This window comes from Engystomops pustulosus, chromosome 7 (genome assembly GCF_040894005.1).
Source record: "Engystomops pustulosus chromosome 7, aEngPut4.maternal, whole genome shotgun sequence".
In the NCBI taxonomy this organism is placed as follows: domain Eukaryota; kingdom Metazoa; phylum Chordata; class Amphibia; order Anura; family Leptodactylidae; genus Engystomops; species Engystomops pustulosus.
This window is the reverse complement of record NC_092417.1, coordinates 138653590-138668474: the sequence shown is the minus strand read 5'-3', so window position 1 is coordinate 138668474 and position 14885 is coordinate 138653590. Positions and strand designations below refer to the sequence as shown.

General features: G+C 39.2%; 1 protein-coding gene across 3 annotated transcripts in view; it reads left to right on the top strand.

Moving 5' to 3' along the window:
* CTSW (cathepsin W) overlaps positions 1-14885 on the top strand; it is a 75898-nt gene that overhangs the window by 9719 nt on the left and 51294 nt on the right. For 2 of the 3 annotated variants that reach the window (XM_072117982.1, XM_072117980.1), the window contains 7 exons: positions 2062-2207; positions 4324-4417; positions 5489-5569; positions 8404-8520; positions 8832-8896; positions 10085-10175; positions 10971-11029. In XM_072117982.1, coding sequence (XP_071974083.1) covers positions 2062-2207; positions 4324-4417; positions 5489-5569; positions 8404-8520; positions 8832-8896; positions 10085-10175; positions 10971-11029 — 653 coding nt within the window. The remainder of the gene's footprint in view (positions 1-2061; positions 2208-4323; positions 4418-5488; positions 5570-8403; positions 8521-8831; positions 8897-10084; positions 10176-10970; positions 11030-14885) is intronic. The other variant, XM_072117981.1, reaches the window with a different exon arrangement.

The window sequence follows — 14885 nt, the reverse complement described above, 5'->3', positions numbered from 1 at the left end:
CAAGGATTACACAAAACATCTGCTCCTTAACCCCTTAATTACTGCCCTATCGGCTTTTTATGGCAGTCATTAAAGGTACTTCTGACGCAACGCCTTTCTATAACGGCGCATAATAGATTACGCGACATCGGGTCCTGTAAGTGTCCCGGGACATCAGGGATCAGTAAAACGTAAGCATGATCGCGGCATGTAAGTGTGTCCCTCGTGGATATGACACCCCCACCCCGGTGTGCTTACCGGGAGATAAGATCCATCCTGCTTCAGCCCAGGGGTATGGTGAGTGCCCAGAGGCTGCCGCCTCTTCCTGGCTGGGACCAAGCTGCAAGTAACTGAGCATGCACAGTGTGCGTAACTTACATTGTGCACTGCAATTCAAGTGTATTGCAGTGTAAGGGCTTGGCCAAGCGATCGGATGAACGCTTGTTAAAGCCCAAGCATGTAAAAAAAAATTTTAATTCTATAATTTTCATTAAAAATCTTTCCATAATAATAATAATTAAATAAATAAAATAAAAGTCCCATAAACTCCGCAGTTACATATAAAACACAAAAAAACCATACATATTTGGTATCACCGCATCCATATTAATCTTTACAATATATGTGAATCAATATTGAACCTTCTCAGTGAAAAAAACCCACAAAAAATACCATCACAAAAAATGTTCTAAAAAGTGATCAAAAAAAGTTAAGTGTCCTAATATGATGTGACTGAAAAGAACAAGTCTTAAAAATACAGAAGTTATGCCCCTGAAAAGTTGTGATAGAAGATATAAATGAGGTATCATCGTAATCGTAGTGAACCAGAGAATACAGATAACATATTATTTTTATGTTGCAGTGACGGGGAGGGGGGGGTTAGTGCTAAAAATCCTAAATAGAAATTAATGATTTTGTTTGTGTCCCCCTTGAAATAGTTTATAAATAATTCATTTTGTGGGTTATAGCTTATTCATGAGATTTTATTAAGGTTTATCTCACCCTGCAAATAATAAGCCCTCATATGATTTATAATTTAAATTTTATAGCCTGTACATTGTGACAATACAAATCTGCTGTGAATAGCGCCGCTTTCATTCTATGCCCGTCTGTGCGCCGATACAGCAGTTTACCACCACATACGGGGAATTGGTACATTTCGGAGAAATTGGGCATCAAACTTTGTTGAGCATTTCATCATTTAATTCATTATGAAACTGTCAGTTTTGGCCTAAATTAATGTATTTTCCAAAAAAATTCTAAAGTTTCTAAATCGCAGGTCCATATTGTTTTAACCCCTGTGAAACACTTAAAGGGTAAATAGACTTAATAGAAGTTGTTTTACATACGTTGAGGGATGAAGTTTCTATAGTGCGGTCATTTATGGGGTTTTACTGTTATTTAGGCCTTTCAAAGTCACTTGAAAGCTGAGTTGTTCCTCAAAATGTGAGTTTTGGTGATTTTCATGAAAGTGTGAAAAATCACACCTAAAGTTCTAAGCATCATAACATCCTAGAAAAATGAGTGGACACATAAAATATCATTCCAACATAAAGAAGACATTCCAGAAATGTTAGTTATCAAGCTTTTGGGTAGTTTTGCTTCATGTCTGGAAAGCAGAACATTTCAAACTTTGAAAATAAAGAATTTTAACAACTTTTGCCAAATGAACGCAAAACTTATCAATTTTACAACTAACATGAAGTTCAATGTGTCACGAGAAAACTATCTCAAAATCAACTGGATATGTTAAAACGTTCCAAAGTTATAACCAATTATCGTGACACAGTCAGAATCTAAAAATCGAGTTTGGTCACCACGCTGAAAACAAGCGTTGGTGATAAGGGGTTAACCTTAGCTTGTGTCTTGGTATTCCAACTTGGGGCAGCTACATCTACGTCAATAGGAACGTGGTGCAATGCTACACAGAGACCATGGATAAGACTAATGCAGTTTCAAATAAAATGGAGACGAATATTATTATTATATTATTATAAAGATGTGTATTATTAATCCTCACATCTTTTTTTCCCCTTTTGTGTTTCATATAATTTATTTTACCATCTGAATAAAACCAAATAGCTGAAGAATTTAGCAACAGTAACTTGGATTCCAATTTTGTCGAAAAATTGCTCCAAATCAAGCAACAATCAGTGCCTACTACCATTAAAAGTCCACTAAACAAAGACTGGAGGAAACATGGTGTTATTTCCAAAGTAAAAAATCAGGTAAGGTTTCACAGCTTAAAATATTTAAGTGTTATAGACACTTTAATCTAAATTAAAAACAGTATTGGGCCCACTTTTTATATTTTTATAAATGACCTCATAGAGGGTTTACACAGTAGAGTTTCAATATTTGCAGATGATACTAAGCTCTGTAAAGTAATTAATACAGAGAAGATTAGTTTAATAATACATAGGGATTTGTGGAAACTGGAGACTTGCGCTGACAAATGGTTAGCAAGGTTTAGATAAATGTAAAGCACTTGGGTTGAGAAAATCAAAAGTAAAATAATGTTTTAAATAAAGACTTTTTTGGTAAAACTGAAGGAGAAAAGACTTGGGTGTATTGGTGAATAGTAAACTTAAGTTTAGTTATCAGTGCCTGGCGTCTGCTGCTAAAGCATTTAAAATTATTGGATTTATTAAGAGAGACAAGGCGGCATCCTCTATGTGTATGTTGAGGGTAGAACCTGTTCTCCTGCAGTCAGAGATTCTTTACTGTACAGGCAATGAGACTGTGGAACTCTCTGCATCTCTGCCGACTTCAGAACCAGTGCATGTAGCCAGTGCAAGACTGCTGCTTTCCGGAGAGTGGGGAAAGGTGAGTATGACACCACTGCTACAGGCAATGCTTCATCTTTCTCTAATGTAAATCTGAAAGATTTTACTTATTTTTGAGTGCATTTCTACCATCAAAATCAAGTATGGATAAATTAGGGACACTTACTCATCCAGGTATGGCCTCCTTCCTTCTAAAATTAACTTTTAACTTTTAGTATTAGCCTGATAGGCTACTGGAGCGGTTTCCAGAATCCCTTCATGCTGTAGTATCACAGGCTGTTGGACTCTCTCACCCTACCCTTCTCAGCCTCCTCTTCCTTATGTAATCTATCTGCAGTACAGAAAGTTTCAGCACACAGGAGGAGGAAGAAGTGCTCCTGCACACTGTAACAGGCTGTGAATCTGCAACACCGATGGGCGCTAGTAGCAACCCGAGTAGTACTTAAGATTCTTAAGCAAAATTTCAAAAATTGATTTTAGACATAAGGAGGCCAAATATGAAAAGATTACCACACAGTTATGGTGCCTAGTATTTTCTGGCAGTGAAGCTGTTACATTGCCCTCAGTAGCCATTAGTCATGGAGCCCATTAGTAGCCAATAGTAATAGTGCTTCCAGTAGCTTATTGTCATGGTACCATCAGTAGCCAATGTTCACAGAGGACCCAGTAGCCAATAGTCAATGTGTCCCCAATAGCTAATAGTCATGTGTCCCCTTTAGTTACATGGGGGCACATCACTATTAGTAGTGCATTAGAGATATGACAGGTATATGGCCAGCTGCCCAATGAAAAGCATACGGCAGCCTAAAGTATCCTTGACTTTTGGATCAAGTATCAGTTAAACCCTTAAATAATCTTATAATTAATATATAATAGCAGCATGTCCAAAGGAAGAACCAGTTGTCTGCAAGTGATATTACCGCATTAAACACATATATGGACAGGTCTGGATACACTGTATCATATATGGATTAAAATATCCCTTTACAGAATGTCCTTGCTTTTCCTCTAGTCCCTCCACTCTCCCTATAGCGTTGTCTTTCCCAGCCAATGGCGGAGATTGTGATTATTTAAAGGGACTGTGACATCACTAGGCCTTAGTAGCTGGTCTTTGGCATCAGTATGTCATGTACTGCTACTGTTTTTTTACTTTTGTTTTCAACCGCATGTTGAACTTCAGAATCCCATTTCAATTTACCCAGGAGCCACTTCACCAGAAATGCAGGAGCCAATAGCATGGGGTTTACAGCCCAGACCCAAGTTGAATAACTTTTATAATCCTAACAGGGCCCCCATTTCCACTGCTCCTAGTCATCAGGTTCTTATACAGTTCTGGACGCTTTGACCTGAAGAAGAGCACATTGTGCAATTAGGACTTTGCCGATATTCAGTTATTCAGCATATTGTACTGTTCATCATTCAGTGCATCACTGTTTAAAGAAAGATTGATGTGTTCTTTTCTTATCTATCTATCTATCTATCTATCTATATATATATATATATATATATATATATATATATATATCACAGTCTACATCTCCCCTGTTTTGTTTTTCAGGGAAAATGTAATTCATGTTGGGCTTTTGCCTCAGTTGGAAACATTGAAGCACACTGGGGGATTCTAGGATTTCCTAGGAACTTATCAGTACAACGTAAGGGCCTCTATGTAATGCATACTGTACACTTGAAGATTTGCATACATGAAAATCTACATAAAAATCTGGAAATCTGGAATTACACTGGAATCTGGTACAGGATTGTAATACAGAGCTGTAGATTTGAGGTTTTTAATTGAACACAGGAAATAATTCCATTTTACATCACTTTATCTTCCCAATTCTAATCTACAGACTCAGTCTTGATTACTCTGGGTAGCTCAACCTCAGTTACAGATCAAAAGCCATCGATGATCCCACACAAGAACAAATATTTAAGAACTAAGAAACCTATTTTAGCAGCTTGTATTTTAATCAGTATAAATGGTATAAGAGTAGGATGGGCAGAGGGCGGGAAGGTGCAGGAACGCCCAGTCCACCAGATTTACTATATAACACCAGTGGAGACTATAGCAAGAAAAAACTCTTCAAGTTCAGACTTGTTCTTAGGTCCAAACTAAATTTGTGCCGGATTTACTTACAGTCCAGAGCCTCTTAGAAGATATGGGTCCTGGACCACCAGCAAGGAGCATCTTATGACTGATGTTCAAAACGGGGAAGTACCGGTAATCTTGCCTGGACAATACTACAGGCGGTCCCCTACTTAAGAACACTCGACTTACATACGACCCCTAGTTACAAACGGACCTCTGGATATGGGTAATTTATTGTACTTTAGTCCTAGGCTACAATAAACAGCTGTAACAGTTATCAAATGTGTCTGTAATGAAGCTTTAATGTTAATATTTAATGTTAAGCTTTAATATGAATAAATAGTTATTGATTCTTATGACAACCCAACATTTTTAAAATCCAATTGTCACAGAGACCAAAAAAGTTCTGGCTGGGATTACAAAGATAAAATATACAGTTCCGACTTACATACAAATTCAACTTAAGAACAAACCTACAGTTCCTATCTTGTACGTAGCCCGGGGACTGCCTGTATAAAGCTGAGTGGTTGATAAGATTACTTAGAGAATGCTACTGAGGACACTGTGACCACAGTGATGGGGATCCTACTCCCAAAAGATTCTCATGTGCTAGTAGTGTTTTCTTCTTTTACAGAGGTTTTAGACTGCGGTCCATGTGATGCTGGTTGCAAAGGCGGATTCACATGGGATGCATTTATGACTGTTGAAATGCAAGGTACAGTAACCAATTATATATTATACACACTGTTTATATTGTGGGAGTTACGCTTTCTCAGAAAGGTCACCAAAACAGTAATTTCCAATAAAGGAAGGTTTACACAAAGTCACTAATGAAATGAAACAGCTATCTTCAGGAAATGATTGAAGGTGCATTAAGTTGAGTGTTCTATAGGAAAAAGGCTACAAAGGACATCTACCACCAGGATGAATGATTGTAAACCAAGCACACTAACATGTGTGCCCTCTCTGCCAGGATCTGCACTTCTTTTAGCTTCTTATTCCCTGTTTTTTATGAAAAAAAGGATTTTTAAATTAGGCAAATGAGTCTGAGAGGTTCCAGTCTCCATAGATTTTAATGGAGCATTAAGCCCCTCAGTCTCATACAAATATTTTTGAAGCCTTTTATTTTTAAAAACAAGGGCATAAGAAGCTTAAAGAAGAGCAAATCCTGCCATAGGGGGTACACACCAGTATGTCAGTGTGCTTGGTTTACATTCCTTCATCCGGGTGGTAGATTTTCTTTAACATAGGACAGGTTATCTTCATCATAGATTCTTTAAGGTTACATCTGGGTCCTCCAGTGTCTTTAACCCAGACCTGAGAACAGCAGGAGGAGGAACCCAGGCTAACACTTCAGGGTGTGTTCACAGTTTAGGAAGAAACTGATTGTAGTATGTTTGTGTCCTCTATAACCCAAACCTTACTCGATAATGGCAAAAGTACAAAGAGTTCCAGGTTTGGTAGAATAAAGTGGTTTTAATTAGTACAAAGTATGAACAGAACACTTCTAAAGCAAGTATAAGGTGCATTGTGCTCAATGTACCCCTTTCTGACAATGGACGTAATAGTACTGCATGGTGAGAGTTGACTTCCCCTATCATGCAGTACTATTACATCAAGCTTCTGGCATCGGCTCAGAAGCCTTTAACACCCACGACGGGAGATACCTTTGATAGTGGATATGAACCCCAAGTATGAACCCAAGCATGACTCAACATGTTCCCTGTGTGAATCAGGCCCCTTATGAATTTACTGTGGGGATCTGATCCTTCCTTTGGCTGCCTAGGTTCTGAATAGTGACCCGAGGCTGCCTGAGGCCCGTGGAAATGAGGTCCTGTTTCAGGCAAGACCGACTGTTTCATAACACAGTGCAATGCTTATTCAATCCCAAGTCTGAAAAAAAAGTTTAAAAGTTAAAAATAAATTTAAAAACAGTATAATTAAAAATATGAATAAAAAGTCCCTAAAACACCACATTTTCATAGAAAAATCTAATTATTTTTTTAATAAAAACATATTTAGTATCACTGCGTCAGTAATAATCTGTACAATAGATCTAAAGCAATACTGAATGCCAAAAAACAAGAAAAACTTGCTGAAAAATATTATTCTTGTGCCTACACAAAAAATGTTCTAAAAAGTGATCAAAAAAGTGCCCCAAAATGATAACGCTGAAAATACTGTATGTTATACCTCTGAAAAGATGGCAATGCTAAAACCAATGCGATTCTTACTTTATAAAGTTGGGCTAAAATATAAATATTTATATACAAATGGTATTGGTGTAATCATAGTGACCAAGAGAGTAAAGATGAAATGGTAAATGACCAAAGCAAAACAATCCTAAACAAGAATTGCTGATTTTCTTTTCCTCCATCCAGAAGGAATTAATAAGATAGAGATGCCCCTAAATGATGTCTGAAAAGTGCATCTCATCCTTCCAAAAATAAGGCCTTATATGTCCACGTATAATTTTATAGCCTGTAAAATGTGACAATACAAATCTGCTCTGAATGGTGCTCTTTTTTTCATTCCCATGTCATGTGCCCATACAGCATTTTACCACCACATATGGGGTATTGTTATACTGGGGAGAAATTGGTTATCAAACTTTGCAGAGAATTTAGTCATTTGATCAATTGTAAATGTGTAGTTTTTGGGACAAATCAATTGAAGGAATTTATCAATGTTCTTTCGCCACAATTCTGGCAGTTTTGTGCTAAAAAAAAACTCTAAAATGTCTTGCACCACATTTATAAAGGCTTTTAGATCTTTCTTTGGCACTTTTCAGACTTATATGACTAAAGGGCGTGGTCTTTAGGGGGAGGGGCGTGTCCTCATGAGAAAGGGAAGTGGCTTGTGGGAAATCATCCGTGCGCCCAAAATTCTTTTACACAGTTTATACCAACTAAAAGTAGGTCTAAAGTGGGAACTGACACTTATACTACATCAGATTGCATAATCACAGTGATAAATCAGACACTTCAAAAGACAAGTGTTTTCCGGCTAGAGACTGACACACTAGAGACTGAGACACAAAAAAATTACAATTTTTAAAGTGCACCTCCATATCTTAAAGCATTCCAAAATTATAACCACTAGTAGTGACACATGTCAGATAATAAAAATAAGGCTGTGTCAGCAAGGTGTTAAAGGGGTTGTCCAAGACCGTAAAACATGGATATGTGGCCAGGGGGCTGTCTAAAAAAATAAACTTGTATTTATCTCCGTGGTCTCTCCCAGTGTCCCGCTCCACCGTCTCTCCGGTCCATGCCCCTCCCGTCTGTGATCAGCTTCCAGTCCACCCAACACCATTCCCAGTACTGTATCAGGCACTGAGTTATGGGTCAGGTGGGCGTGGCTCCCTTACTCCCTTGGCCACATAACTATTTTTCATAGGGTTTCTGACAACCCCTTTAATATATATATTTATATCATAGAATTCATATATATAGCGAGCACAGTGTAACTAAAGACTCACAGACCCCATGGCAAAATCTGAGCTTCCACATTCCCATATGTGTCAACAGCTTGCATCATGTTTTTAAGGCGGCCTGGTCTCTGAAGAACAATATGAATATATAGGCCTGAGGAAGGAGTGCAGGAAAGGCCTGTCACCTGTAGCGTGGATTCATGATTTTCAAATGCTTCAAAAAAATGAGGAAGGTAAGAATGCTTACAACATGGAATTATTATCTATCTGAGGATCATCAATTGGAGTTCTTATATAATGAATCTGGTAAAACCTGGTGGTTTCAATATTGAGATAAATTTCTGATGTGAATGGCAGTAAAATGTCATTCTAATCCAGTTGAGTTATGTCTAGATAAAATAGATAGTAGATGAGACTATAAAATGTATATATCCAAATAATTTAATATATCAATGATATGAGCACTGATTATGGTTTAATTACTGATATGTTATATATAATGAAAGATAAATTGAGACAAAGCAATAATGTTTTTATTTTACAGAAATGATTTCTTATGTTGGGAACAATGGCACATTAACCGTTATAATAAACAATAAGTTACTACAGGTAAGTGCGCCAAATCCGGCCTGGCTCCCTGCCCCTATGCTGGGAGTGCACGGTACCTCCGATACTCACCTTTCCTCAATCCCCTGAAGCAGCACCACAGCAGTGCTGTGGGGGTACTGTTGTGACACTGGGGGCACTATGGCTGCTAAGGGGGGGAGGGGGGGATTGAGGCACTGCAGCTGCTGGGGAGCATTGTGGCTAATAGGGAGGGGGGGCAAAGGAGCACTGTGGCTGCTGGGGGGGCAATGTGGCTGATGGGGGGCACTGTGGCTGATGGGGGGCACTGTGACAGCTGTGGCTGTAAGTAGGGCACTAGGACACTCTGACTGCTGGGGGGCAATGTGGCTGCTGGGGGGGCACTGGCAGCACTGTGTCTGCTGGGGAACCTGGGATACTGTGGCTGTTGGGGGACACTCTTCCTGCTGGGAGCACTGTTGCTGCTGGCACTGGGGGCACGGTGGCTGTTAGGGGGGGGGGGGGCAATGTGGCTGCTGGGAGCACTGTGGCTGCTGGCATTGGGGGCACTGGTGCTGTTGGAGAGCATTGGTGGGAATGTGGCTTTTGGGGTGACACTATGGGTATTGTGGCTGCTGGGGGGAACAGTGGTTCCTGTGGTGCACTGTGGCTGCTAGAATGGCACTGGGGGCACTGCCATGATGAGAACTGTGGAGGCGCTGTAGCTGCTGGGGTGGAGCACTCTATTGATTGCTGTGGCCTTGCTGGTGTCTCAGGTTATTGTTTTTCAACAATATGTTTGACTTTGTAATTGCCCTCAAATGCCACGAATGTCTGCCCGCAGGGCTGTAGCCCGGTGACCCCTCCCGGACCCATAGTGATGCATGTCCTATCTTCTCCCCATGTACGAAGTAGTACGGTGCCGCACGTGCGCCCATTGCCGTTTATGGGAGACATATGTGCAGCCACAAGCTTGTGGCCGTACATACGCCCCCCTTCCCCTTGGCGGTCGTGTGAATGCAGCCTAATGCTGTATAAATGTAACTACTAAACATCTTGACTAGATACATTTATACAGGAATAAAATGACCATCTGGCCATTTTAAGGCAATAAGGAGGCTAAAGTGCCCCCCCCCCCTGTGAACATTACACCCCTGCTCTATAGTTTAATTTGTTGGCTGTAGAGTAGAAGCATATACTAAAAATACAAAGTGTTTTTTGTTTTATTCTCAGCATTACCAAAAAGGAATTATACATAATTTGCAACAATCCTGCGACCCAGATCTTGTAAATCATGCAGTTTTGATAGTAGGGTATGTTCGAGGTAAGAAGAAATGAATGCTTCTATTTGTAGAATTATCGCTATTACATGAGGTCCATGGGCATATTTACCTCTGCGCAACGGCAGATCTGCTGCTACTTTCTATACATACAAAAGAATGGATACACAGCTCTCCAGGGCCTTTACCTAGCACTGTCTTTGGTTTATTATTGCCCCAACTGATGATAGGTTCCCTTTACAGCAGTCGTTCATTAAAATAAAATTATAAGTTGGCTGTATAAAAAATAAGACATATTCACCTCACAGATCACTGCTGTTATTGCTGATTATGAGATAAGAGATGAGCAGGTGCGAACTTTAAGTTCGGCTTGGGTGTTCGGTGCAATCTGCATCACACGAACCTATTTCCGGATTGGTGGCCATGCCACGTGAATTGACGCCCTAAGCTACTAGCCAAGGCTGTGATTGGGTGTTAAATATGTCTGTGTTGCATGGGACACAGCTGAGCCCTGGACCCAAATCTTAAGTTCGGATCTGCTTTTCTCTGCCAGTGATGTCCTATCCCAACCACTCAATCCTACATAAATCCTAGTCCAGTGATGATTACCCTCAATGGGGAATCAACAGTTCTGCAGTAAATAACTGATTGTTATAGGCTTTATTTTATTTTCGTACAGCCAACCAGACATTGTACATAACATAGCATTTAGAAATTACAGGAAATTTGTAAAAAATAGTTTTTCTTACTTTTTTCTTTTTTTTCTCTCCTGTTCAATGAAATGTTTAATGATCTTTTGTCTGTATTATTTACTCAAACTTGTAATATTTTTTGTCTAGAGAAAAAAATACCTTATTGGATTGTTAAAAACAGCTATGGCACCAACTGGGGTGAAAACGTATGTATATTAAAACAGCTCACTTTTTGCCTGCTAGGAGAAATCCTATGTAATTTGTTTACTTAAATTTGTTAAATTGTCATATTCACCAATTACATGTATAAAATATTTGCTTATATAATAGGGTGGTATTGTAAGGTTTCAAAAGAAACATACTTTGCATTTTCAGCTTTTCATCAATTTAGTTTTAGAACTTAAAGGAAACCTACCACTTCTGAAGGTAGGTATGAGATACAAACACCGGGCACCAGCTCAGGGTGAGCTGGTGCCGGTGCTTAGTCTCGTTAGTGTTAAAACCGCGGTATCGCGGTTTTAACACTTTTGAAACTTTCTAGCAGAAACTGCTTCGGCGCTTCGTGCACACGATCGTGCGCGCGCCTACATTGGAAACGCCGCAGGCGTTGCGCGCGCACGGTCGCGCGCAGCGCCGAAGCAGTTTCTGCTAGAAAGTTTCAAAAGTGTTAAAACCGCGATACCGCGGTTTTAACACTAACGAGACTAAGCACCGGCACCAGCTCACCCTGAGCTGGTGCCCGGTGTTTGTATCTCATACCTACCTTCAGAAGTGGTAGGTTTCCTTTAAACTTTTAAGGACGAGGCCTGAAAGCCGCTGTCCTTTTTCGTTTTCGTTTACATTTTTTGAAAAAAATCCTCAAAAATCCATACCTTTTCATGTAAAGAGTTGCATGAGGGCTTGTTTTCTGTGCAACAAATTGTCCTTCCTAGTGACAGTATTTCATATTCCAAGCTATGTACTGGGAAGCTAGAAAAAAATTCCAAATGTGGTAAAACTAGTGAAAAAACACATTTGCGTCATTTTATTGGGGGTTCTGTTTTTATGACTTTCCACGTGTGCTCCAAAAGACACACTCACTTCATTCTTTGGATCTATACAATCTCAGAGATTCCAAATTTATATAGATTTTATTATGTTTTACTATATTTTAAAAGAATAAAACCTTATGTACATATTTTTTTTCATTTTACCCTATTCTGACACTAATATCTGTTACATACTTTAGTCTACAGAGATGTGTAAGTTTTCATTTTTTCCAGGATGAGATGACATTTTCATTGTTACCATTTTTAGGACCTTTTGATCACTTTTTTTTTTTAATTTTATCTGATGCAAAACACAGAAAAAGTGGCAATTGTTATTTTCTGTTACAGGGTTCACTGCCAGGAATTTATTTTTGTAATTTTATTTAAACTTTTTTAAAAAAAACATTTTTACAGTATTTTTAGACCCCTAAGGTACTTCAACCTTAGGGGGTCTGATCACTCCGTCCATGTATTGTAATACTATTGTATTGTAGTATATGGAGATTTTGCACTACACCTGTATCAGTTACAGATGGTTACTCACAGACCATTACAGATACTGCCTAGAGACCGCTAGGATGTCACGGTGACTGATCGTGGTGCGCCAATGATGTCAAGCGGCGCATAGATTGCAAGCAAGATGGGGACACTCACACTTAACATTTAAATTCCCCCTACATATGTATCTTGAAATTTATGTATATATTTATAAAAAATGCAAATTCAATGTTCACCCAATGTAAACACAAACACAAAAAAGTGATGTGAATGCAAATGCCACGGAAACCATCATGTTTGCGCAAATGGGATGCAAATACTTGCATTGTGTTTACGTTTACATCGATTTTGTCGTAACATTGAACTCAATAATGAGTTGCTTCTCTCTTTACTTAGGGTTATTTCCGAATTTTTCATGGAAAAAATATCTGTGGTATCACAAAATATCCACTAACCGCTATTGTTAAACCAAGTAAAATAAAAGACAAACACTTATCATCTGGGAGGACTGTGTGAACTCAACCACATATTTATGCTTGTTTTATACCGATGTAGAAATGGAAATTTAGTAAATGGACATAAAATGTAATCAGAAGATTGGTGAATGTGTCACATTTTGTTCATTTATGCTTTCATTATTCTCTTCATGAACCTACAATACTTTTGAGCTTAAAAGTAAACTGATGAGTGCTTCTGCTTTATTACTTTCTTACCGAGAGTCCTTGTCGGAGAAAATAAATAAAAAAATAAAATTGTTAACATGTGATAAGTTTTATGTTAAATATAATTATAAACAAGATGGCGAAATTCTTTCTTTGAACTTGCAATAGTTGTTTGTCGCAAAACATACAGCACAGAACCAGAAGGCGGCATGCTCTATTTAGTGCCCTGAGTGATGTCTGTTAAAAATAAGAGGTGAGAGGTAACAGCCTGTGAAGCTACAGCACTGATGAGCTCTGGTAACGCCCCCCAGAGCCCTTCTGGCTTAATAGCATAATTTTAAAATTATTATAGAAAGAAGGAGGCCATGGATATCAAATATAAGAAGATTACCACAGTCACAGTGCCTGGATCTATAAGTAAGTGTCCGTGGTTTATTGTGCTGGATTTTGATGCTAGATTTCCTTTATGGTGCATGGGGCAAAGTTGTCAATGCCCTTACTGAATGTACCTGACTTTACCATTGGTTTAAAAGAAAAATATGACCCCTGTGGCCTACACTTATATGTCATATAGCAGGTCTGGACTCTTTCTTTTGACCGCATACTTTATAATACCATGTGAGGGGTAATAGTGGGATGGAGGACAGGGGTCCACAGTAAGAGGATGAAGGAGGACAGGGGGCCTTATTGTTGGAGAGAGGGGCCACAATGTGAGGAAACGGAGAAGATGGGCCACAATGTAAGGAGGAAAGGGGAGAATAGGAGTACAGAAAGCCACAGAAAGGGGGCATTATACTATGTGGGGGCCATTAAGATCAATATTATACTACTGTTAAATGTTGTAATCAATGCTCTCCTCCCAGGCCCACCTGCACACCTCAACTGTGCCCATCTGCGAACACACTCCGCCCGACAGCACAGTTCAATGCCCCGCCCCCAAGTGCCTAGCCACACATCTCAAACGACACCCCCCCCCCGTTCTGTGTCACAACCGCCCGTCCCTCCCCCAGCCCAAAAGCAGAGTCGTCAGCCCTTCTGCCTGCCCGCCAACACAGCTGACAAAACACCCGCCTGCATGCCCATAGAGCTGCTACCTGAACACTCAGGCCGCCCGCAGACACAGCTACCAGACACCAAAAAAGTTGTTTTGTTATTTTAAATAATTTTTAGATATATAAACATATGTTGAGTAATGCAGGACCTAGCCAGTCAGTTGCTGGGGGCGGCTTCCAGAGGCTCTATAACTGGCTGCTGCTCAGTCCACTAAGGGATAGTTTTTGTTTCTTCTGTAAACATCTACAATCCAGAAAAATCTATACTCTGCAAAGCCCACAAAGAAGACATATATACCATATATACCTACAAGTAGACTGTGCCACCAATATCCCAATAATATATCAATCAGAAACCGAATTAATCCATAAGAACAATTTTTTTTAGTACAATTTAGTCACTAGGGTATTAAAAACACCCATTATAAATCATTAGCAGTGGTGGAAAAAAAAGTGGTACAAATCATGGTCCTATATATCATACAATTCATATTACATACATTAAGTAAATTATAACCATGCGATCATAATAACAAACAATACAAAACCCTTTTAGACAATTATGCAAGTGCAGGCATATAAATTACAATTAATACCTACCAGGCTGCATGATAAACGAAGGACCAAGAATTACCACGCCACACAGCACCGCAGCTACCCCTTGAGGAAGAGGCAAAAAGCACTTTGAGGTGGTGGGGTGACGTGGTCATTATTATGGATTCAATTGGTTTCTATATTAATTAATATATTATTGAGATATTGCTGGCACAGTATATTTGTTTCTTCTGTGACCTGTGGTACTCGTGTCTGTTTTCCTGTTCC